Raw genomic sequence first — 25,916 nt, 5'->3', positions numbered from 1 at the left:
AGGGAAAGCCCAGCCACCCTGCAGAGAAAACTCATTTCTACCGCTTGTATCCGCGATCTCATTCTTTCAGTCACTACCCATAGCTCGTGATCATAGGTGAGAGTGGGAACATAGATGGCCTTTTGGCTCAGCTCTCTCTTTACCACAACAGACTGGTTTAGCATCCATATCACTGCTGACGCTGCCCCAATCCATCTGTCCAACTCCCACTCCCCCTTACCCTCAGTTGTGAACAAAACCCTGAGATACTTAAACTCCTCCACTTTAGGTAGCAACTCCCCCCCCCTGACCTGGAGTAGGCACTCCACCCATTTCCAGCTGAGCGCCATGGCCATGGACTTGGAGGTGCTGATCCACACTTCTCAGCCTCCATGGGAAAGCCTATGCTGGGGTGCTGGAGAGGAGAGTCTGGTCGATAGTTGAACCTCGGATTCAGGAGGAGCAATGCAGTTTTTGTCCTGGTTGGGGAACACTGGACCAGCTCTTTACCCTTGCAAGGATACTGGAGGGTGCATGGGAGCTTGCCCAACCGGTCTACATGTGTTTTATGGACCTGGAGAAGGCTTATGACCATGTCCCTCGTGGTGCCCTGTGGGGGGTGCTTCAGGAGTATGGGGTTCAGGGCCCACTACTGCTGGCCATTCGGACCCTGTATGACTGGAACAGGAGTTTGGTTCGCATTGCCGGCAGTAAGTCGGACGCATTCCTGGTGCATGTTGGACCCCACCAGGGCTGCCCTTTGTCACCAATTCTGTTCATAACATTTATGGACAGAATTTCTAGGCGCAGCCAAGGGGCAGAGGGTGTCCAGTTTGGTGGCAGCAGGATCACGTCTCTGCTTTTTGTGGATGTGATCCTGTTAGCTTCATCAATCTGTGACTTACAGTATGCACTGGGACGGTTTGCAGCCTAGTGCGAAGCAGCTGGGTAATTTACTTTATTTTTAAAATCAACATCGACAGCTACACACAATAGAGCGACCTGGCAGCCAAAATTCTCTCAAAATCTTCCACTTTTAATGAAGCAAGCCTGGCAGACATGTTTGTTTACAAACTGTCACAGTCACTTGCTAGGACGGAAGTTTTACATCTCCAACATGTGACATTTTGTTGCCTTGACAACATGCAATATTGTAACAACATTGTATGCTCATTCTCCATTGGGTAGAGTGGCATAATACATGGAGGATAAGCGATATGTTGACAATATTGCATGCCATCAATAAACCCACTAGAAGGGACTAGAATACTTTTTTTTTTTTTCCCGTGGAAAAAGTGGCCCGTATGTATAATAATTATCGATATCTTACTCTTTACCTGAGCTGCTGCAACACCTGAATTTCCCCTCATGGAAATCACACATCACACATCACATTATCTCTAGCCGCTTTATCCTTCTACAGGGTCGCAGGCAAGCTGGAGCCTATCCCAGCTGACTACGGGCGAAAGGCGGGGTACACCCTGGACAAGTCGCCAGGTCATCACAGGGCTGACACATAGACACAGACAACCATTCACACTCACATTCACACCTACGGTCAATTTAGAGTCACCAGTTAACCTAACCTGCATGTCTTTGGACTGTGGGGGAAACCGGAGCACCCGGAGGAAACCCACGCGGACACGGGGAGAACATGCAAACTCCGCACAGAAAGGCCCTCGCCGGCCCCGGGGCTCGAACCCAGGACCTTCTTGCTGTGAGGCGACAGCGCTAACCACTACACCACCGTGCCGCCCTCATGGAAATCATTAACGGAATATCTTATCTTATAAAGGAATATTTTAGTGACAATTTTCATATTTCATTATATAATATGTAACGCTTGTAAGACATGAGTTAGTAGTTATTGGGCAGTTAATGTGACAACCTTCGTTAATTTATATGTCGATATTTTATGCATGTTTCCCCCTGATAGGAAGACTAATCTCCTTTCTCTATATCTGATGCAGATCTCATGGCTTTTGGTTTGGAAAAACAGACTGAACAGAGTAACTTTATGTTGAAAAAAAAATGGACAGGTTAGGTTATTCAGTGTTATTGTGTCCTTTTGTTTTTGCTGTGCACTTGAAGATAAGTGGACTGTAAATCACAATGACAACAAACAATGCTGGCCACTAGAGAGGTGATCACATTGTACATTTGCTCATCCCTATGAGAAAGTCCATGGGAGTTTAATGACAGAAAAACATTATTAATTGTTGGGCAGAGAAACAACACACTCCCCCATACCCTGGAACCTTTTCTAGTGGAGCTGCTGTGGGAGGACTGAATTAATACATTCAACTCAAACTAGTTAAAAGCAAGTTGGAGCTGCTGGGCATTGATCTTTCTCAACTGATAATTAGGCATAGTTCATGTGTTGTGGCTCATTAAGGCCATTAAGACAGAAAATGGCTGCTTGAAAGCCACCTTTAAAATCAGTGATGTAATACACACAGTTTATTCTTAATACTATTTGGGATTATTATTCAGCATGTCAGTGTCTACAGACTGAGAGGTACTTTAATATGACAAATTCACAGCCCTGACAATGGAAGCAGTGGCTCCTTTGCTTCAATCAATTATTTACCAGAGCTGTAATAAGACTTGATCTTGAAGCCTCCATTCAATTTGTTCTCTCAAAAAGATGAATAACAATATATATTTGGTCTACTCTGCAAAAGAAAGCTTCATGATGTGTCAGCCTTCTTTTTATCTGTCTGAAGAATAGACTGCCTGTCTGTCTGTTTGTCTCTCGTCCCTGAAACTTCTGGATATTTTTCTTCATGTAACAGCTTTCATAATAATCCATGATGAAAGGACACATGGCTGTTGCTATTTGCAGGTGACAGTCCAGGCCACGTGTATTACACTGACGGCAATGAGTGGGGATCGTTGCTACGTGACTGTGTATCCTTTAAAGTCTCTACGTCATCGCACTTCACGGGTTGCCATGATTGTAAGCATCTGCATCTGGATCGGTATGTCATGCAATATCATTCTCATGATCTCAGTTCAATATTTATTTTAAAACAAAAGTATTTAATTTATTTGATCTGTTTACTACTTAATTACTCAGTCATGTTTTAAATTAAATGCTCCATATACTGCATGATAGCCTACAAATTCTTCATATACACTACCGTTCAAAAGTTTGGGGTCACCCAGACAATTTTGTGTTTTCCATGAAAAGTCACACTTTTATTTACCACCATAAGTCGTAAAATGAATAGAAAATATAGTCAAGACATTTTTCTGGCCATTTTGAGCATTTAATCGACCCCACAAATGTGATGCTCCAGAAACTCAGGCCCTGTCCACACGGCAACGGATTCAGGTGACTCCGATACAATTGCTTATCGTTTAGGCCTGGCGTCCACACGGCACCGGCGTTTTGGGTGCCCAAAATGCAATCTTTTTGAGAACGGGTTCCAGAGTGGAAAGATCTGGCAACGTTGCCGTTGTGAAGTCATCTGGATGAGTAGAACGGATTTGTTTACGATGACGTCACAACCACATGACTGTGAGTGCTTCACGCCGGGTAGAAGTGTAACAAACTCGATGCGAGTTGTCAACAAATCCTATAACTTGGTTCATGAAACGCGCTTACAAAATATTTTCACTGTGAATATTTATTGTGTAATGGTGCAAAGTGAGAGAGAGAGAGAGACTCTGCCCTTAGGACAGAGTCAATCCCGCCAGCAAAAATAGGGAAAAAAAGGAGCGATCTCACCTCTTCAGATGTTGGTTTAAGTCCTACAATACATTCCTCAAAAAGGGCGTAGAAGAGCAAATTAATCCATCAACGTGTAACATTCAATTTATTCTGGACCATTAAAGACGCCGCCTTCCGCGTAGAATCATACATCATCCTCGCCGCCATATTGGATAGGTCAAAGCGGAGAATAAAGATTCATGTGCTGCGTTTAACTGTACCAACAGGTTTACCGTCGAAACGAGATCACATGGGATTACCTTTCACAGGTGAGAAACAACAAATTAATCCATCAACGTGTAGCATTCAATTTATTCCGGACCATTAAAGACGCCGCCTTCCGCGTATCCAGCCCTTTGGTTCATTCTGACCGGCCCGCGTAAGGTTAATTAGAAATTACAAAATAAACGTATTTTCTAATTTTACCTCATGCATGGACTGAATGTGCATTGCTTTTATTTTGATGTTGTGTTCAACAAAAACGCAATGCGCATGACATGAGCATGACATGAAATCCCACGAAACCTAATCCCGCGATAACTACTTCCGTAATTTGTCCAGACCAACCACAAACTTGTACGTCATCCTTCAAACAGTCCAGCCAATCACATAGTGTGACGTCACTAGCAGGCGCCGGAGCCCGAGCCGATCTGTAGATCTGATACCTACACCGAATCGAAGTCGTTGCGAGCAGATCACAAGAAGACTTTAGTCCCCAAAATGTCCGCAAAAAGAAGAAAGGTAGATGCCAAATGCAGGGCTTTCAACAAAACATGGACTGCTAAGTATTTATTTACTGAAGTCAGAGATGAAGCCGTGTGTTTAGTTTGCGGAGAGCAGATCGCAGTGTTCAAAGACTACAATTTGAGTCGGCATTACCAAATGAAAAACACCAAATGAGGTGATTAGATTACAAATGTGGGCATCATTATTATAATATGATGTATCTTGCTTGATATTTGGAGTAGAAAGACAATATTGTGATGTCTTTATTGTGTTTTGGGGTGAATGTGACTGAAAAAATGGTGCAAACATTCACATTTTGTTAACCATTGTTCTGGGAAATTTGATTGAATAAATGACATTTATTGTAAGGCAACCTCATTTTTTCCATACTCTTACCAGTCTTAGCAGCTTGTAAAAACAATGTCATTTACTGCTTTATATAAAGAAATACAATTAATATTATGCAGAATTTAGTTCAGCCTTTTGGTCCGACCCTCCACAAAATTTTCTGTTTTTCATGTGGCCCCATGGAAAAAATAATTGCCCACCCCTGGTATAGAGTGGATTTCTGATTAGTTTAAAGTGATCTTCATTGAAAAGAACAGTGCTTTTCTTTCAAAAATAAGGACATTTCAAAGTGACCCCAAACTTTTGAACGGTAGTGTAAAGGTTGTTTATCTACAGTATTTTAAATGCTTCTTTGCTTTTTAGTGCAACATGTCACTTGCATCATAATGTAAACTTTATCAATATTTAGATATCACCTTACATTATTGCTAACGTTGTTTGCGACATTAATTAGCATTAACAAATGTTAAGCTTAGAATTAAGAAGCTGTATTTAATCTTAACAAATTAACAGAGTACTTTACATTAATGTGTGTATTAATTAATGTTTGTTTAAATGTGAATTCAATACACCTGCATTGACTATTTATTCAATCCATGACTAAAAGTAAATCCACATAAATTAGCAAAAATTAAATGACATGTTCCTAAATGTTGCTAACTTACTGAACTCTGGTCTCCGGGTGTAAATATTAAAACTTTCTTCAGCACCAGGTCTGAATTTTGCTACTTATCAACTGCAAACGTATTAATTAAGGTGTTGTTACATATTGATCAATGTGGGCTTAATTTTAATTCTTGATTATATGAGTATTGGTTAAAGTGGGTGTTGGTTATGTGACTTTATTTTATTTATTATCCAAAAACATTAATTCATACAAATGGTTGTTACTTTATTACTCTGGTGTGTTACTGCTGAGGTTCTGGTTTGTTCGTGTCAATGTGCTAAATCAGTGTTTCTCAACCACTGAGCCACGGCTCTTCTTAATTTAGTGTAAATTAAGAACAAGCCTTTATTTTGTCACATTTTGCACACAGAGTACAGTGGGAAGAATAAATACATTTGTGGGCAAATTATATGGATCTGTGATGCCTGCTGGAAGAGGAGAGCAGGGAGGATTGAGAATCAAGCAGCTGTAGTTTATTTAAACTCAATACTAAAACTTGTAGTGTCCTAGCAACCTTCTCAAAGACACATACAAAAGCCCAGAAACTCCTCCTTACACGGGCAAAAATTATCCAGGATTTATCTTGTAGTGTCCTGATCCTCAGATCTTTAACCCAGCCACATATAAAAAGTTGTTCTCCTCCATGCTCTTCCAGGTTTCCATCTGTGTGTCCATGTAGAACAATGTCTGCAGCACCAGATAGTTTGAGATGTCGGGGAACTCAACGGATGGATAATTGTCCAACTCATAATGAATTAATGGATGAATAACTTTATTTAAACATAAGTTGATCAGCAGAGCTGGTGGGGTCGTGCATGTACAGATACAAATAATCAGGGCCATTGACAGCTTTGGCTGGGCCCGGGACAAAATAATCTGAGTGCCCCCCCCCCCACACACACACACACACATACGCGCGCACGCACATCGCCACACAGCAACCACCCACACCCAACCCCTCTTTTCACAGTCTCACTACCAACCCTTAAATAACAGGTACTCCAAGCCCATTATAACAGTCAACCATTTTATTTCAACATTTCAACATATTTACAGTTTGAACATTTCCTTAGTCTGCAACTATTCAGGTGCGAAATGCAATGCGCCCGACTTTTGCTGTGGCAAAGTCGTCAATAAGGTCATTGAAGTCCAGCTTCTTTGCAAGTTCGCGCTCTATAGAGAGCATAGCCAGCCCATTGAGCCTCTCCTGTGACATGTTTGAGCGCAGGTAGTTGATAAACCAAAATGATTGTTTACGGGATGGAACTGGGCCTCAATGAGAACGGAGTTATGGCTTTCCCAAAATCTGAACATAGAAGCATCACCACTAGTCACACACGGACTGGCCATTGGGAGTAGCGGGAGTTTTCCCGGTGGTTCAGTGTGGGCCGGCGGAGAAAAAAAAAAAAAAACAGTTGCGCGCTGGCCTTTAATATGATAAGCAATGTTAACAGTTTCTTTAAGAAACTGTTAACATTGCTTATCATATTAAAGACCAGCGCGCAACTGTAATAAGCAATGTTAAGTTTCTTAAAGAAACTGTTAACATTGCTTATCATATTAAAGGCCAGCACGCAACTGTTTTTTTTTTTTTTTCTCCGCCAGCCCACACTGAACCACCGGCCCACCGGGAAAACTCCCGCTACTCCCGATGGCCAGTCCGTGTGTGCCACTAGTGATGTGTACAGTGAGTTTTTCAGTGTATTTTTTTGTCTTGTTATTCATAAACGTCCTTTCCGTACTCAATTTAGAATGTTACAAAAAAAATTGACACCCTCCCAACCACGTAACATTAGCCTATCTGACCTGGGGGCTGACACGTTTATTACGGATAAACCAAAAGGATTACAACGTTCCCTGGATATAGAACTGGACCGAGAAGATTTCAAAATCTTAACGTGTAAGCAACAAGAATAAAACAGAGGTTGTTTTATTCATTTAGGGCTTATTAGGCTACTTTCATTAATTGCGCTTTTCATACAGGCCTATCATTTTTCACTTGAGCAAGGGAATTGTTTGAAGAGTATCCAGTCTAAGCGAAAGTTTAATGTTTTGCAACAGACTAACCTCAAAACACCCCATTTATAGCCCATTCATTACATTAAACTCTATCTAGCTGGCAATTTCACATGCCGTCGTATCTACACGGGATGATTTCCAACAAAATAAGGTTTAATTAACAAGAGGCAGCGTTCCACGGGCTTTCAGCTAACCGGAGTCCAGCTCAGCGCAGCTCAGCAAGCGTGCCTAAAACATTTGAATATGATTGCGGGCCAATGTGCTATTCTTTGCTTCATTGAGATATATGCAACACAGTGTTATTAAACCGATATGTTTATGAAATAATTCAATGCCCTGTGCATTTCAGTGTTGTCACGCCCAGCTTGGTCATGCTGAGAGTGCTTACTCCACCTTTTTGATATATTAATCTTGAACTTGTTCTCTCTCCCCCTCCCGACCTTTAGGAGGAGCTGTTTGGTATCTTGTCACTTTGGCCAAACAGGCGGGACAGTTCAAATACAGCCTATGTTTGTCAGGTTGGAGGGCGTGCTTTGCTGGCATTTTGGTTTGGTTGTTGGGCTGTGTGCTGTTCAGGCCTTCACTGGGAGAAGGCCTGCCCAGCGCATGTTTTCCTTTGTTCTTTCTTATTTTCCTTCTTTTTATTATTATTATTTAATTAAAATATTGCTAAAATTGGAACAACTGTGTGGACTCCCTTTTATGTTATGGTCACTTGAGCCTAGTGGTCATAACATATGGGGGCTCGTTCCAAATGGTTAATAGTGGAGTTTGGATTAATCACTTGGTTTGTTTAAACGAAGTGAGGTAAGCTATTATTCCATGTGGTTTGTTGGGGGGTTCGCATTGGTTGTAAAGTGATTGGTTACGTTGTGATTGATTACATTGTGATTGTTAACTCTTTTGAAGTTTTTTGCGGAAGTTGTTTGACCAACCATTTGTTTTGTTTGATTAAGAGTAGAGTCGGTAAGTGTGTTTGGGCGTGCGTTATGGGAGGGCATAGAGTGGAGTTGGCATTTTCCCCAGTTAGAACGCGTTTGCGTGGGGTTTAGGCTACTGTGTCACTGAAGTCTGGGCGAGGGCACCGCCTTGGAAAACCGGCTGAATTGACTTTGGTCGGGACAGTACGGATCCAATGGTAATGGTGAGTAAATGATCCTTGTTCTTAGACTTAGTGTGAAGACAGGTTAGTTTAGTAGGGGGATAAATGTTTAAGGGGAAACTCCGGTGTTGTCCTGTTTTCGTGAGTTGCATTACACTTTGCCCAATTATTTTGGATTTGTGGAGTAGTTTGTTACTTTTGGATACGTGGATACTTTTGGATTATTTTGTTTAGCCAGTTGCATGGTTAGATTAGTGGCACATTTTAGTGTCTATTTGTAATTGTTTGGATTTACCAGGTGCCAGTGGCAATTTGTTAATTGGTGATTTGTTTATTGTTGACGGTAAAAATGAGTACCTTGGAAGCATTTTTTGAAGCTCCCTCTGAGGCCTTGTTGGTTACCCTCACTAAGGATCAGTTGTTTAGTGTGGTTGATTATTATAAACTTGATGTAGTATTGCCAAAGGCAGCATTGAAGGATGAACTGTTGAATCTTGTTCGAATGAGATTGATTGAGAAGAATGTGTTGGGTAAACCAGCTTCATATATGCCGATGGTAACATCGTTGTCATATGAACAGCAAATTGAGCTTTTGAAATTTCAACATGAGCTAAAACTGCAGCAGATGAAATTGGATGACGAGTTAGTGCAAAGGAGGCTCGATAAAGAAATGGCTTGTAGGAGATTGGAGGTTCAGGAAAAAGAAAAACAACGTTTATTGGAACTTGAGCGGCTTAAACAATTAGAACAGGACCGTGAATTTGAGCACACTCGATTGCAGTTAACTGCTGAGGGCAGACTCGGCAGCCCGTCTACTTCGCAACCTGGTTTGGCCAGCATGATCAAGTTCCTGCCTAAATTTAATGAGCGTGATCCTGATGTGTTTTTCTCCTTGTTTGAGAACATTGCTACGGAACAGCATTGGAGCGATGAGGAGAAAACATTATTGTTGCAGACCTCGTTAATTGGTCGTGGCCAACAGGCATTTGTGGCTCTACCCACCGCTGATCGAAAAGTTTATCAGCGCGTTAAAGCGGCGGTGTTGAAATGTTATGAGTTAATTCCAGAGGCCTATAGACAGCGTTTTCGTTCTTGGAAAAAGTTGGACAAACAAACATATGCTGAATGGGCAAGGGATTTAACTACTTTTTTTCAGCGCTGGCTTACAGCAGAAAATGTGGAGAGTTTTGATACGTTGTGCAATCTTATGATATTGGAACAGTTTAAAAACGGTTTGCCTGATCGTATAGCCACTTATATTAACGAACATAAGGTGAAAACGCCAGCAGAGGCTGCGGTTCTTGCTGATAATTTTTCTCTCACGCACAAGATTCCATCTCGTCTGTCTAGTTTGCGTTCGTACACTCGTGGCCCTAGCGGGGTTAGAGTGGACACTTCTGTTAATTCCAACACTAATGTAATGATGCAGGGTAAGCCGCCCGGATTTAATCCTAAAAAGGATTGCAATTATTGCTTTGGTCAAAACCACTGGAAATCAAATTGTCCAGTATTATTGGGGCGTGATAAGGTGAAAAGCGAGGGAGGCAAAGTTGGCCTCTGTACCTCGTCTATTAAGCCTGCGTGTTCAAAGAGCAACTTTAAAAAGACTGCAGTGAATTTGTTGGATCGTACCCAGTGTACAGCGTCAACTGATAATGTAACTTTAAAAGGTGATACGTCTGAATTGGTGATCTCTAGTTTAGCGGATTATGCGCCGTTTGTTACGGATGGGTTTGTGTCTTTGCTTGGAGACTCCCGTCGCGTTCCAGTGAAAATTTTGCGTGATACAGGCGCATCAGAAAGTTTCATTTCCCAATCTGTTTTGTCCTTCTCTTCTCAATCTGACACGGGAAATTTTGTATTGATTCGAGGAATTGGTCTACAGTCATTCCCAGTGCCTTTGCACAAAATTCAATTGTCCTCTGATTTTGTGAATGGTGAGGTAGCCATAGCTGTTCGTCCCTCGTTGCCCATTGAAGGAATTGATGTGATTATTGGGAATAATTTGGCCCGTGATTGTGTTTTTCCTGATCAGGTCTCTCCATCACCAGTGGTTGGGAATAAAGCTTCTCCACTAGATGAGTCTGATGTTTGTCAAAAACATTTTCCAGATGTTTTCACTGCTTGTGCTGTGACGCGCGCTATGGCCCGTGCGCAAGATTCTAAGCTGTTTGATGCATCTAAGAACATGTCTACTCAAATATTTGTTCCCAAATTACCAGCACCTTTGTCTCGTTCTGACATTGTGGAAGCTCAAAAGAATGATGAGAGCTTACAAAAGTATTTTGATTTGTGTGAACAAAATAATGATTTGGACCACAGTTACTTTATCAATGATGGTTTATTGCTAAGAAGGTGGTCACCTACTGCAGATGCTGTTGTGAGAGAGCAGGTTTTGCAGGTGGTGATGCCTGAAAAGTTTCGTGAGGTTGCGTTAAAAACAGCTCACGGTGAAACAGCGGGTCATTTTGGGGTGAGAAAAACCTACAATCAATTATTACAATATTTTTATTGGCCACGGATAAAGAAAGATGTTGCACGGTTTGTTCGAGCTTGTCATGTTTGTCAGGTTGCTGGCAAACCAAGCGTCATTAAACCTGCACCTCTGAAACCTATTCCATCCGTTGGTAATCCGTTTGAATATTTGATTATTGACTGTGTAGGACCTTTGCCCAAGTCTAAGACTGGATGTATTTATTTGTTTACTATTATGTGTCAGGCTACTCGCTACCCTACTGTATATGCTTTAAGGACAATTACTACAAGGTCAGTTATAAAGTGCCTGTCTCAGTTTATTTCAACATTTGGCCTCCCTAAGATCATTCAGAGTGATCAAGGTTCAAATTTTACATCAAAGACATTTGCTGCTGCTTTAAAAGAGCTCCAGATACAACATAACTTTAGTAGTGCTTATCACGCACAGAGTCAAGGGGCCTTGGAACGTTTCCATGCCACCTTTAAGTCTCTGTTGCGTGCGTATTGTATAGAGATGGGACGGGAGTGGGAAGATGGTCTGCCATGGTTACTTTTGGCAGCTAGAACGGTTGTGCAGGAAAGCACTGGGTTTAGTCCAAATGAACTAGTGTTTGGTCATAAAGTTCGCACTCCTTTGTCAGTCTTGTCCAGTGAATTAGATTCATCTGAACCACCACAAACTTTGTCTGATTATGTGTATGGTTTCCGACGCAGGCTACTTCTGGCTTGTAAGATGGCAAACGAGAATTTAACTGAAGCTCAGTTAAAAATGAAGAAAAATTATGACCGTAAGACTGAAGCTCGTACTTTCAATACGGGAAATCAGGTTTTGGCATTGTTGCCTGTTCCTGGTTCTCCTTTTGCTGCAAAGTTTTCGGGGCCTTATAGGGTTGTTCGTCAGGTGTCTGACACGAATTACGTGATTGCTACGCCAGATCGTAGGCGTGCAACACAATTATGCCACGTGAATTTACTGAAGCCATACTATACATCAGTACATTCTGATGCTAAACCTGAGGTGTCTCTTGGTTTGTTGGCATCTACATTGCCTAATTCTTCTGTGATGAGGGAAGAGATGAGGGGCCCTGATGATGCCATGTTACATGCTCATTTGAATAATTCCGAGATGTTGGCCAAGTTAGATGGACTTCTGAGTCAGATGGACTTGCAGCAGAGAGAACAGTTAAAAAGTTTAATTTTGGAGTTTTTGTTTGTTTTCAGACATTCCAACCTGTACGTCATGGATTGAGCATGACATAGAAGTTGGTGATGCAGAGCCTGTCCGTCAGAGGTTTTACCGTGTTAGTTCTGAAAAGCGTAGGAGCTTGGATGATAGTGTCCAGTATCTTATTGATAATGGTCTTGCTGTACCATCATGTTCAAGTTGGTCTTCACCGTGTTTGTTAGTCAAAAAACCTGACCACACATACAGGTTTTGTACAGATTACCGCAAGGTGAACATGGTTACAAAACCAGACTCGTATCCATTGCCTCGCATAGAGGATTGTATTGATCAGGTTGGTGCAGCTCGGTTTGTTAGCAAATTTGATTTGCTTAAAGGTTACTATCAGGTACCCCTGACTTCTAGGGCACAGGAGATTTCTGCCTTTGTTACACCCAACGGATTATTTTCCTACACGCGTATGCCATTTGGTTTGCACAACGCCCCCTCCACTTTCCAACGGCTCATGAATCGAGTCGTTGCGGGATTGGAGGGGTGCGCTGTGTATCTTGATGATGTGGTTTGTTATTCGGACACGTGGGAAGATCATCTTGCACGTGTTCGTTTATTGTTTGAAAGGTTTGCTGCTGCCAATCTTACTGTAAACTTAGCAAAGTGTGAGTTTGCTCAGGCTACAGTAGTCTATCTTGGCAGAGTAGTTGGTCAGGGTGAAGTGCGGCCTATAAGAGCTAAAGTCCTGGCCATTGATAATTTTCCACGTCCTGTGACTAAAAAGGAATTAATGCGTTTTTTGGGTATGATTGGGTACTATAGAAACTTTTGCCGCAATTTTTCATCTGTTGTCGCCCCTCTGACGAATTTGTTAAAGAGTTCAGCTAAATTTCTTTGGACTCCTGAGTGTGAGAAAGCATTTGAAAATGCTAAGGCTCTTTTGACCACTGCACCTGTCCTGTCTGCTCCTAAGCTGGAGGAACCGTTCCAGTTGCAGGTAGACGCTAGTCAGGTAGGTGCAGGAGCTGTTCTCCTCCAAAAGGATGAGGATGGTATAGACCGACCAGTTTGTTTTTTCTCCCGGAAATTTAATTGTCACCAATTTAACTATTCTATTATTGAGAAGGAGGCCCTGGCCCTTATTTGGGCACTCCAACATTTTGATGTTTACGTTGGTGGTGGGGTGCACCCTGTGGTGGTCTTTTCCGACCACAACCCTTTGACTTTTCTTTCGTCTCTGCAGAACACTAACCAGCGTTTAATGCGTTGGGCTCTTTTTCTGCAGCCCTACAATTTATCTATTAGGCACATTAAGGGGTCTGAAAATGTTATGGCCGATGCATTGTCTCGGGCTCCTGATGACTATTAGTGGGATGTTTTGTCTCTTCTCTGGCCTTTGATTCTATGTCGTAACTTGTGTTTCCTCTCTTGCTATCCAGGCGCCGGGATTTGCTGGATGGAACGCAGTTTGGGGCAGGGAATTTGGGTGGAGGGAGGTGATTTGTTGTGGGGTATCTATATAAAAAAAAAAAAAGGGTATTGGGGGTACTGGTTTTTTTGGGGATTTCGGTTATGAATAATAGATTTGTTAATGTGAACAGAGTCCCAGAGATGGTTCTCTGTCTTTTGGGGGGGGGAGTGATGTCACGCCCAGCTTGGTCATGCTGAGAGTGCTTACTCCACCTTTTTGATATATTAATCTTGAACTTGTTCTCTCTCCCCCTCCCGACCTTTAGGAGGAGCTGTTTGGTATCTTGTCACTTTGGCCAAACAGGCGGGACAGTTCAAATACAGCCTATGTTTGTCAGGTTGGAGGGCGTGCTTTGCTGGCATTTTGGTTTGGTTGTTGGGCTGTGTGCTGTTCAGGCCTTCACTGGGAGAAGGCCTGCCCAGCGCATGTTTTCCTTTGTTCTTTCTTATTTTCCTTCTTTTTATTATTATTATTTAATTAAAATATTGCTAAAATTGGAACAACTGTGTGGACTCCCTTTTATGTTATGGTCACTTGAGCCTAGTGGTCATAACAGTGTTCACTCAGTGTACCCTGCTATCCCCTACTTTATAATTATGAATGGCGCGTTGCGCGTGCTGGGGTTACATTACGGGGCTGGAAAAAAGTTATCTGTGTCTTACCTGGCTCAGCTGCCCCACTGCCTTCACCACCTGCTGCATCATCAAATCATATCAAATCAAGTTTATTTGTATAGCGCTTTTAACAATAAACATTGTCGCAAAGCAGCTTTACAGAATTTGAACGACTTAAAACATGAGCTAATTTTATCCCTAATCTATCCCCATCATCTGAATCTTTTCTAAAATATCTATGCAGTGAGCCCCTGAGGCTCTTGGCTTCATCTCTTTTTCTCTTTTCTTTTCTTTGCTCCTGACTTGTGCATGTTGGCAAACGGGCTCGCGCACGCTTATTGTCGAAGCGTTATGATGGAATAGTGCCGTGTTATTTGGCGCCTTAATCAAAGACCAAACCATTTCTGCATTAGGAGTGGTAGGTGGGTTCTTGAATCTATTTTCGAAGACAATAAAGGCAAAAGAACCAGAAATCATTCATTGAATGCAAATATAGCACATTTTTTTCCCCCAAATCAACACATTTTGAAATGAAACAGAATGATTAATGGCATCTTCATGAGGGACCAGTTCTGGGCCCCCCCTCATGCCTGGGCCCGGGACAAAATACCCGGTTGTCCCCCCCTGTCGACGGCCCTGCAAATAATTACAAATACAAAAGACTAAAAATATACACAATCTTTAAAAAAAAACTTAAATCTGTCGATTATCTGTTAATTATCTTCACAATAAGTTAATAGTATGCATAACTAGTGTCGTTTTTAATTAGTTACAGCTGCAATTTATTTTACTAATGTCAAATTTAGCGAGTAATTTTTTCTTTCATAGGAAAAATCCTTCTTTGTTTGCATGTAAGGATCTAATCCCATTAAGTGGTTTCTATATCCACTTCTTTTGAGTGTACTTCTTGGTTTTAATAACTTGCTTGTTTGCTGGACACAAACATGGTAATAAGTTCTTGTGTTAATGGACCAGACTCCACTTTTGGATCATTAATCCCTTTTGACTGAGAATGACCCGCATGCATCGGTTTGGCTTCTGGCACATCCGTACAGTTTTAAATACAATACCTACAATCTAAAAAGTTGTTTTTAATGTATTTATTTAACTCCTGGACTCTCATCTGTAACAGGGAGTGATGTTGCATCCCATTAATACACTTTACAATAGATTATTAGATTCTAATAGAACAGATGAGCCAAAGTAATTGGGGATCTTTTTTAATGGGCCCTGACTCAATACAAGTATGAATACCGTATGTGGGCCTTAAAGTAGAAAAGGTTGAGAACCCCTGTGCTAAATTATGTTGCACTCTTAGAAGGAATGTGTAGAAAAAATATACAAATTACACTATCATTCAAAAGTTTGGGGTCACTTTGAAATTTCCTTATTTTTGAAAGAAAAGCACTGTTCTTTTCAATGAAGATCACTTTAAACTAATCAGAAATACACTCTATACATTGCTAATGTGGTAAATGACTATTCTAGCTGCAAATGTCTGGTTTTTGGTGCAATATCTCCATAGGTGTATAGAGGCCCATTTCCAGCAACTCTCACTCCAGTGTTCTAATGGTACAATGTGTTTGCTCATTGCCTCAGAAGGCTAATGGATGATTAGAAAACCCTTGTACAATCATGTTAGCACAGCTGAAAACAGTTGAGCTCTTTAGAGAAGCTATAAAACTGACCTTCCTTTGAGCAGATTGAGTTTCTGGAGCATCACATTTGTGGGGTCGATTAAATGCTCAAAATGGCCAGAAAAATGTCTTGACTATATTTTCTATTCATTTTACGACTTATGGTGGTAAATAAAAGTGTGACTTTTCATGGAAAACACAAAATTGTCTGGGTGACCCCAAACTTTTGAACGGTAGTGTATGTACAGCACTCTACACCTTTTTTTTGTCAGTATTAAATAAAATTGTGTTGGCAGAATTCAGAGGGGCTTTTTTAACACAGTTAGGTGCGGTTTTAAAATTAACGCAACCTGTGAATTTGTTCACAACATTGAACACAATGTGTTGACTGATCTGGGCTGGATTTCCCGAAAGCCTCTTAAGGCCAAGAGAGTCTTAAATTACCTCCTAAGATCTATCGTCAAACTAGCGTGGTTTTCCTGAACAACATCGTAGCCCAAGTAGTCCTTTAGTTTGCTCTGAATTTATAAGAGACCCAGACCACTTGTTCAAAACAAAAAGCGACTCACTTGCTGCTCAATACACAGACTACGCATGCGCCTCCGAGGGACTCTCACAGCCAACGGGGGGAAACTGGTATTGAATCTGCTGCCAGTATGAAATTATATTTCTTGTGCATTGCAAGTACATTGAGTTAATAAATAAATAAATGTACGAAAAACATTATGAATATATTTCAATATGTTATGGAATTGCGTATGGATATTGTAAAGTCACATTGATATCACTACATTTTAATCAAATTTAGCTCCATTAGGCGAGTGATTTATCTCATTTAGTGTCATAAATGAGACATTTCTGCACCTGTAGTGTGTGTGTGTGTGTATACGCCATAACCTTAAAGGAACAGTCCACCGTACTTCCATAATGAAATATGCTCTTATTTGAATTGAGACGAGCTGCTCCGTACCTGTCCGAGCTTTGCGCGACCTCCCAGTCAGTCAGACGCAGTCAGACGCGCTGTCACTCCTGTTAGCAATGTAGCTAGGCTCAGCATGGCCAATGGTATTTTTTGGGGCTGTAGTTAGATGCGACCAAACTCTTCCGCGTTTTTCCTGTTTACATAGGTTTATATGACCAGTGATATGAAACAAGTTCAGTGACACAAATTGAAACGTAGCGATTTTCTATGCTATGGAAAGTCCGCACTATAATGACAGGCGTACTAACACCTTCTGTGTGCTTCGGCAGCGCATTGATACGGAGCTCAGATATCAATGCGCTGCCGAAGCACGCAGAAGGTGTTAGTACGCCTGTCATTATAGTGCGGACTTTCCATAGCATAGAAAATCGCTACGTTTCAATTTGTGTAACTGAACTTGTTTCATATCACTGGTCATATAAACCTATGTAAACAGGAAAAACGCGGAAGAGTTTGGTCGCATCTAACTACAGCCCCAAAAAATACCATTGGCCATACTGAGCCTAGCTACATTGCTAACAGGAGTGACAGCGCGTCTGACTGCGTCTGACTGACTGGGAGGTCGCGCAAAGCTCAGAGAGGTATGGAGCAGCTCGTCTCAATTCAGACAAGAGCATATTTCATTATGGAAGTACGGTGGACTGTTCCTTTAACCATCTTTTGGTCATTGCAAAAGTAGAAAAGACTTTCAATACGTAAATTATGCATGAATAATTACTCAAACTTCCACTGGAAAAAAAAAGAGTTGATTCCCGATTACTTAGCATATCAGATCATGTGACACCGTTCCACAATTATCGACGCCTTTGTCCACAGTTATCGACATTTTTCCACAATTATCAACATCCAGATGATTATTCATTAAAAAAAAATCGGTATGTGGTATTAAGTTAACAAAACAGTTTTTATTTAAAATTTGTTTTATATAGACTTGTATTTAGTCCAAAATATATTTTATATAAATATATGGATGTTGGTGTTTACGTACAGTAAATGAGGAAGTAATTCTGTTTGTAAACAAATGAACTGATAATGTTTAACCTGCATCAGAAAATCTTTTTGTTCCACTTTCTACCCACTTTCTAAGTATTTTCGTAGATCACATTTCATTAATCATTTGTTGTTTGTATTAATTTCTAGTTTTGTAGTTTACCAATAATTGTCAACAGGCAATTAACATCGTAGCCACATGAAAATCCAGGTCAAAGGTCGCATGTCGTTCCTTGAACCAAAATATAAAATGTTTACTGATACTGAAATATGTGGTAGATATTTACAACAAACTGCAAAAAAAAAAAATCTGAATGGAATAGAAAAATCTGAATATTTCAATCAAGTTATTTTTTATATGCTAGGAATTTAATTCTGGTCTAATTCTGTTTATTGCAATAGGATTCCAAATACTCTTTAAACATTCCATTCTGTTATGAATGAGAAAAAAAATTATTATAAATCACAGCACTTTTATTATTTTTTTAAAAGTACTTCATCTAATTCAACAATGTTACCCAAAGATCGATCCATAACAGTTGTAAATGTCACTTAATTCCACAGGGTGTCGATAATGGTGGACACCGGTGAAAGTGTTGACTATTATCGACACCTCACATGACTTCTCAAACGCGTGTTTAGATACAAAATGGCGACTGTCAAATGAAAGACTAAGAAACAAAGTAGGTTTCGACAAGGATATCATGAAATCTCGATGAATTTGATAAATAAAAAACATGTCCATGATCTTTCCACCATGCTTACCTGCGATGATAACGTCCGGGTTTTTCTCAAATTGCTGATCGTGCTGAAAAAAATTCCATCTCCGGTAACGAGCTGCGACATCAGACGACAAGATCAAAGGGCGAGGGGGGTGTCATAATAACTGTTGTAACTGAAACTCACCTTTGTAAAATTGTTTTTTATTGATCAATCTGAAAAGGTGTCGATAATTGTACCCACTGCTCTAGTTTCAATTATTAATTACCACATTATATATGTAATGCTTAATGATGATACAGTATATTAACATATTTTAAACACTTTATTTCATTGTATTTTTTGTAAAAAAAAAAAAAAACACGAACGCCATGTGACCTCAACGACTGGATTCAGCAGCTACTAATGCCTTCAGCAACTACAGTATGAATACCTTTAGCAACTAGGCCTACTAATGCCTATATCAGGGATGCCCATTGCAAGGAAGCTCTTCATAGTGTTGCTCTTAAGGCTCCTTCTTAGGAGTGAGTTTGGGAAAACCACATACAGAGACAACGTTTGTTACTTAAGAAAGTCTCTCAACTCGCTCTTTAGTCCTAAAGTGCAACATTATCATGAAACCCACCCCTGCTCTACGCAAACTCAGTGTCAGTTTTTTTAACGCATGAGCTATTTAATTTAGCTGAACAGCAGCTACCCTGTAGTCTGACAATGACATCGACTTGCCTTTTCATTTTATTGTATACTATTGTACATAAAATATCATATTGTAATAATTTCACTTTGTGAATCGTTAAAGTCCATAGCTCAGTGGTCACTGAACGTCTCTGAACATCCTCTCTGTTTCTCAGAGACGACGTAAACAACACTGCTAACACCAGACATTTAGAAACTAATCAATACTTACATACTACTTGTAGTATAATACACTGGCCCTTTGTGGATAAGATTGATGGCCCCTGATTACAACCCTCTGGAAATCAGTGGAATGATAGCAACTCAGATGGGGGATTTCAGTGGGGAATGTTAACTAATGGGGTTAATGAAGTAGCGTTACATTAATGCTAGCTCCCTCTATCTTCCGCTTGAATAACGTCAGCTTGCTGCTTGTTTCCAACAACTACAGGGTGTCCCAAAAAAATGTACTCACTCAGGATCGTCTTCATTTAGAGCATGGATTAATGTTGGAATGTAACATTTCCAATGAACTCGCTTCAAAATGCGATGGGCGCTTGATTTTGGGATTCCTGTCTCACGAGCCATTTGTCATACAGATTTCTGTGGGGATCAGTTGAGGGTTTCCAGCAATTGATTTTCCTTTGCGGGGCTGGTTGATGACCGTGGGCTTCCTGAATACTCCTTATGAACATCATGCACGGTTCCATCTGATCCAAACTTATCTCAGATGCGAGTAGTGGTGCGTCGCATTGGTGGATCTTTGTGAAAATGTCTTCTAAATTGTTGTTGCACTTCTATGATGTTTTCGTGCTTCCAGTAGCACTTTATGATAAATTTTCTTTCTTCAAAACTTAGTCATACTTCCGCCATTATTAGGGTTAATTTGATCTGAAAAGAAATGAAAAATCCAATGATTTATGAGGAGTCAAAATGTGAGTAAATTTGTTTGGGACACCCTGTATATTTGATGTGAACTTGAAGCAGGTAAAGGCTTGTTTATGTTGTAGTTACATTAGTAGGTACTTGGTTTTGGCTGGCAAGTGTGTATGTGTTTCGTGCATGGTGTCACAACTGACTCCAGTGACTTCAGCTGGAGTGTGTGATAAACATCATGGGAGTTGTATGACATCGAAACCGTCATTTTGATGGGGAGAGGATTCGCACTGGTGACAGCTAGCAAAATTCTTGAGGTAAATACTTGAAATAATTTCTTAACGTATATTTACATGAAGAAAATGACCACATCTGCTGCTGTTATTTTTAACACTGGTTTAGTTTGGTTTCTAACAGAACAGTCAGACCATGTAATTTACTCAATATGAACTTTAGACCTTTAGAGAAATTTGCTAACTTTAATGTCAAAATGTCACAGGCAGCTAATTTACAGGGCGCAAACACAGCGGGGAGATATTTATTCATTCATTCATTCATTCATTTATTTAATTTGCTCAGCCTGCAAGATGGAAATTTAACCTGTGACATATTTTATGTAGTTGTGTCCCATTTTTATTAGCATTTAGTTTGTACTTGGTATTATTAAAGAGCCTGGCTAGAATAAGTTCTACGAAGTATTCAGTATCAAAAGGCAGGAATATATTTTTTTCTTCTTGCTCACTATCTAACTTTGCTGTATAGCTAATTAAGATGTACCTCATATAGCCATGGCTAGCTTAATCTAGTTACTTCCCATGATGGCAATCCTTTTAATACAAATACATTTAGTAAAAAATAGTTCAGTGGTGGGTTTCCCAAAAGCCTCTTAACACTAAGAGAGAGAGTGTTCATTGTGTTGCTCGCTTTACCATTTAACAATGATCTTTGTGCTACGATGGTTTTGGAAAACTCAGCACTAATCTGTAGGAATGTTGGTGGATGAATATGTAGCTGCACTCTCATGTTGTTTAACATTAAGTGTATAGAATTTAAGTTGGGGGAAGGAAATGAGCTGTGATATCAGTTAATGTTTTGTGTAAAAATATTGTTAAATGCATTATTGATTTAAATATTAATATTTTATTAATTTATTATGCAGCAAATGGACCGATCTGAAGATAATCCTTGGCCATCGATTCCTGGGTCTTTGGATGATCAGATCTACATCAATCCAAGATACAAATGTTGCCTAATGAAACTGATAAAAGAACTGGTTTGTCCTACGTCAGACATTTCCTTTATTACTGCTGAAATTCTATGAAATTCTATTCAGTGAATTTGTATTGTTATATTGTGCAGTTTGATTTCTGTGAATCTTATTGAGAATACTTCATAATAAATGTGTTGAAGTCACAAATAATTTATCATTGTAATTAACTAATTTTGTGTCAAATAACACTTTTTTTTGTCAGGTTTTATGCATGTTTTTTAACACAATGTGTGTCGTCGAGGACATTGTGTAATGTGTTAATATTACACATGTTTACACATCTTTGTATTAGCCTTCTGGTGTTAATATCATTTACACAGTGAATGAGTCAAAATAAACACAACACGCGTCGTTCCAAAGCTCACCCATTGATGTGTAAGAATTTAACATAGTTTGTGCCAGTTTTAACACATCCTTTCTAAGCGTGCATTTACAGTGTCTTGAGTGTGCATAGGTATTCACCCCCAAAGTCAATACTTTTGTAGAGCCATCTTTTGCTGCAATTACAGCTACAAGTGTCTTGGGGTATGTCTCTATTAGTTTAGCACATTTAGCCACTGGGATTTTTGCCCATTCCTCAAGGTAAAAATGCTCCAACTCCTTCAAGTTAGATGGGTTGCATTGGTGTACAGCAATCTTCAAGTTATGCCACAGATTCTTAATTGGATTTGAGGTCTGGGCTTTGATTAGGCCATTCCAAGACATTTAAATGTTTCCCTTTAAACCACTCCAGTGTAGCTTTAGCAGTAAGTTTAGGGTCGTTGTCCTGCTGGAATGTGAACCTTCATCCCAGTCCCAAACCTCTGGCAGATAAACAGGTTTTCCTCCAGAATTGCCCTGTAGTTAGTGCATCCATCTTTCCTTCAATATTGACCAGCTTTCCTGTCCCAGCAGATGAAAAATATCCCCACAACATGATGCTGCCACCACCATGCTTTCGCTGTAGGAATGGTGTTCTCAGGGTGTTGGGTTTGCGCCACACATGGCATTTCCCATGATGACCAAAAAGATCAATTTTAGTCTCATCTGACCAGAGAATCTTCTTCCATGTGTTTGGGGAGTCTGCCACATGCTTTTGGGCAAACTCCAAACATGTTTTCTGAAGCAATGGCTTTTTTCTGGCCACTCTTCCATAAAGCCCCACTCTGTGGAGTATATGGCTTAAAGTGGTCCTATGGACAGATACTCCCATCTCCACTGTGGATCTTTGCAGCTCCTTCAGTGCTATTTTTGGTGTCTTTGTTGCATCTCTGATTAATGCCCTCCTTGCTCGGTCTGTGAGTTTGGATGGCGGCCTTCTTTTGTCAGGTTTGTAGTGGTGCCATATTCTTTCCATTTTGCTATAATGGATTTAATGGTGCTCCCTGGGATATTCAAAGTTTGGGATATTTTTTCTAACCCAACCCTGATCTATACTTCTCCACAACTTTTTCTCTGACCTGTTTGGAGGCTCCTTGGTTTTCATGTTGCTTGCTTAGTAGTGTAGCAGAGTCAGGGTCCTTCCACAACAGGTTGATTTATCCAGACATCATGTGACAGATCATGTGACACTTTGATTGCACACAGGTGGATCTTAATCAACTAATTATGTGACTTATGAAGTGAATTGGTTGGACCAGCTCTTATTTAGGGGTTTCATATGAAAGGGGGTGAATACCTATGCACACTCCAGTTTTTGTCATCTTAATTATTGTTTGTGTCACAATAAAAAAAAAAATTGCACCTTTAAAGTGGTAGGCATGTTGTGTAAATCAAATGGTGCTAACCCTCCAAAAATCCATTTTAATTCCAGCTTGTAATGCAACAAAACAGGACAAACACCAAGGGGGATGAATACTTTTGCAAGACACTGTATAAGGAGTATTAGTGTAAAGTATTACTAATATTTACTTGAATAATAAATAACATAGGTTTGTGTATTTTTTTGATCCAGGCTCTTTCATTCTGTCCACCCCAATTTTAATGTATCAGAGGCTTGAGGATGGCTACTGGTATGGACCAAGACAATACTGCATGGAGCGCTTTCCCTCAAAGACACATGAAAGAGCCTTCATTCTGTACCAGTTCATAGCTGTCTATTTGCTCCCTGTTCTAACCATATCATTCTGCTATTCCTTCATGTTGAAGAGAGTGGGCCAGCCAACTGTGGAGCCTGTTGATAATAACCATCAGGTAAAACTCCTGGCCTTCCTTATTATTATTCCTTATATGTTCTGAAAATCAAATAAAAATATATTGCATATGGAAACCCTGGTATATCATTCATAACTCATAACTTCATAGCTTGAAGTGTCATGCCTTTAACTGTCTGGCCCTTTGAGACCATTACTGAGCTGATTACTTTAAGTGTGATGAAACCTTTCCAAAGATCTAGCTGATTTATTTCCAGGTCCACCTGCTCTCAGAGAGAACCATTTCCATCAGGAGTAAGGTTTCCAAAATGGTGGTGGTCATCGTGGTGCTCTTCACCATCTGCTGGGGTCCCATTCAAATCTTTGTCCTCTTTCAGTCTTTCTACCCCAATTTTAAGGTCAATTATGCCACGTATAAGATCAAGACCTGGGCCAACTGCATGTCGTATGCCAACTCGTCGATCAACCCCATCGTGTATGGCTTTATGGGTGCCAGCTTCCGAAAGTCCTTCAGGAAAACATTCCCCTTCCTCTTCAGACATGCAGTGAGGGACAGCAGCGTAACCTCCCGTACAGCAAACGCAGAAATCAAATTTGTTGCAACAGATGAGAGCAACACAGAAAGGAAATGAGCAGCAGGCAGCAAAGAGAATAAGCACCTTCATCTGCACATAGCCAAATGCTGAATTGCTGGTACATCCTGCACCGAAACAAACAGATGAATTTGGAAATTAAATGATTTCTTCAGGGAAATCCAGTGTGTATAATAAGGAGATGACATGAAAAAGCACATTTGCATGCTAATTCTTTGATGCAGCTTAACCTTTATTATACTTAAGTGTGGCACACAACCAACAACATGAAATAAGAGTTAATACTACATACTAGCAGTAACATGAATGGGATGTAAATCAGAGAGGCCAACATCTTTGCTGAATGAATAAATGTTCTGCCAACAGTGATATGCAGGAACCTGTCAGAGAGGATGTTAACGCCAATGATCCTCATGACTCACTGAGTTGGACACATACGTTGGTCCTGCACCTCCCTGTGTACACACACTGCTACCTAATATAACCCTGTACATTTTTATCATATTGGGTGGTACCGATGTTCTTGGTTTGACTCCTGACTCAACCAGAAGTGTTCGTACTTTGACAGCGAGTCTAAACACATTCAGAGCATGCTGTATTGTTATGTTGGCAATGCTTTTACTCTGTACAGTTAGTACAGTTATTAAGGATGTTAAATTGCTTTGTAGATGGACCCACAGCCTAATCAGAGAAGGATCAATGGTGTATAAATGCTCTCGTGTGAACAATGAGCCTTCTGTGACCTTCTGGTTCAATCTGAATAGATTTTCCATCATCGTGATACAATCACTGGAACACAACACACAACAAAATAATATTATAAGACAGACTTTGAACTTTGTGAATACTGAATTGATGGGGATATTGTATTGTATGTATTTACAGTGTGTGTGTGTGTATATATATATATATATATATATATATATATATATATATACTATGCAAAAGTCTGAGGCACCCTATTTTTTTTCATACAAACTTTGTTATAGATTTCTATTTTATGACATCTACATTATCGAGTCACTACAAAAACATGTTAGAGTTCCAAATGTTCGATTCCCAGCACAAAATTAAATGCTACAGGAAAAAAAAAAGTTTGTATCTGAGCAGCATTTTACATAAGAGACCACGTTTCATATTAAAAAAGAAAACATAATGAAGGCTTTTGGGTTTTGGTGCAAAATTAAGAAGCGAGTGTGACAAAGTGTCCAGAACTGTAGCTGGTTCTGTAAGATGCTCAATAAAACCTACAGCTCATTTCCTTATCAAACTGCACTCATTACACCTGAGACTACTTTTTTTTTAAGCAAAGGGTCATCTTACTCCAAATATTGCCTTTGTTTCATTTATTATGGCTTACTGCTGATAGTATTTTTTTTAATGTTTTAACATTTAATTTCATTATTTTTGAGCCATTTTTGGTCTACACCATTTCTTTATATGTGCCTAAGGCTTTTGCACAGTACTGTGTGTGTATGTGTGTGTGTGTGTGTATATATATATATATATATATATATATATATATATATATATATATATACACACACACATGGTCGAAGCCATGGACTTCATGGGGGAAGCATCTTTGGGACCACAAGGTCACCAGTTTGATTCCCTGGACCAGCAGGAATGGCTGAAGTGCCCTTGAGCAAGGTACCTAACCCCCAATTGCTCCCCAGGCTGCTCTGGGTATGTTGTACAGTGCTCTGGATAAGAGTGTCTGCTGAATGCCTGTAATGTAATATGTATGT

General features: G+C 40.1%; 1 protein-coding gene across 1 annotated transcript in view; it reads left to right on the top strand.

The window, feature by feature from the left end:
• Positions 1–24,979, top strand: part of kiss1ra (KISS1 receptor a) — a 41,697-nt gene extending 16,718 nt beyond the window's left edge. Inside the window, exons 3-5 of the mRNA XM_060931340.1 lie at positions 2,825–2,960; positions 23,374–23,612; positions 23,830–24,979. Coding sequence (XP_060787323.1) covers positions 2,825–2,960; positions 23,374–23,612; positions 23,830–24,204 — 750 coding nt within the window. The 3' untranslated portion in view covers positions 24,205–24,979. The remainder of the gene's footprint in view (positions 1–2,824; positions 2,961–23,373; positions 23,613–23,829) is intronic.
• The last annotated feature ends 937 nt before the right edge of the window (positions 24,980–25,916 follow it).

Source organism: Neoarius graeffei, chromosome 1 (assembly GCF_027579695.1).
Source record: "Neoarius graeffei isolate fNeoGra1 chromosome 1, fNeoGra1.pri, whole genome shotgun sequence".
NCBI classification, from domain to species: Eukaryota; Metazoa; Chordata; class Actinopteri; order Siluriformes; family Ariidae; genus Neoarius; species Neoarius graeffei.
The sequence above is the reverse complement of the archived record's forward strand: the minus strand, read 5'-3'. Positions and strand labels throughout refer to the sequence as shown.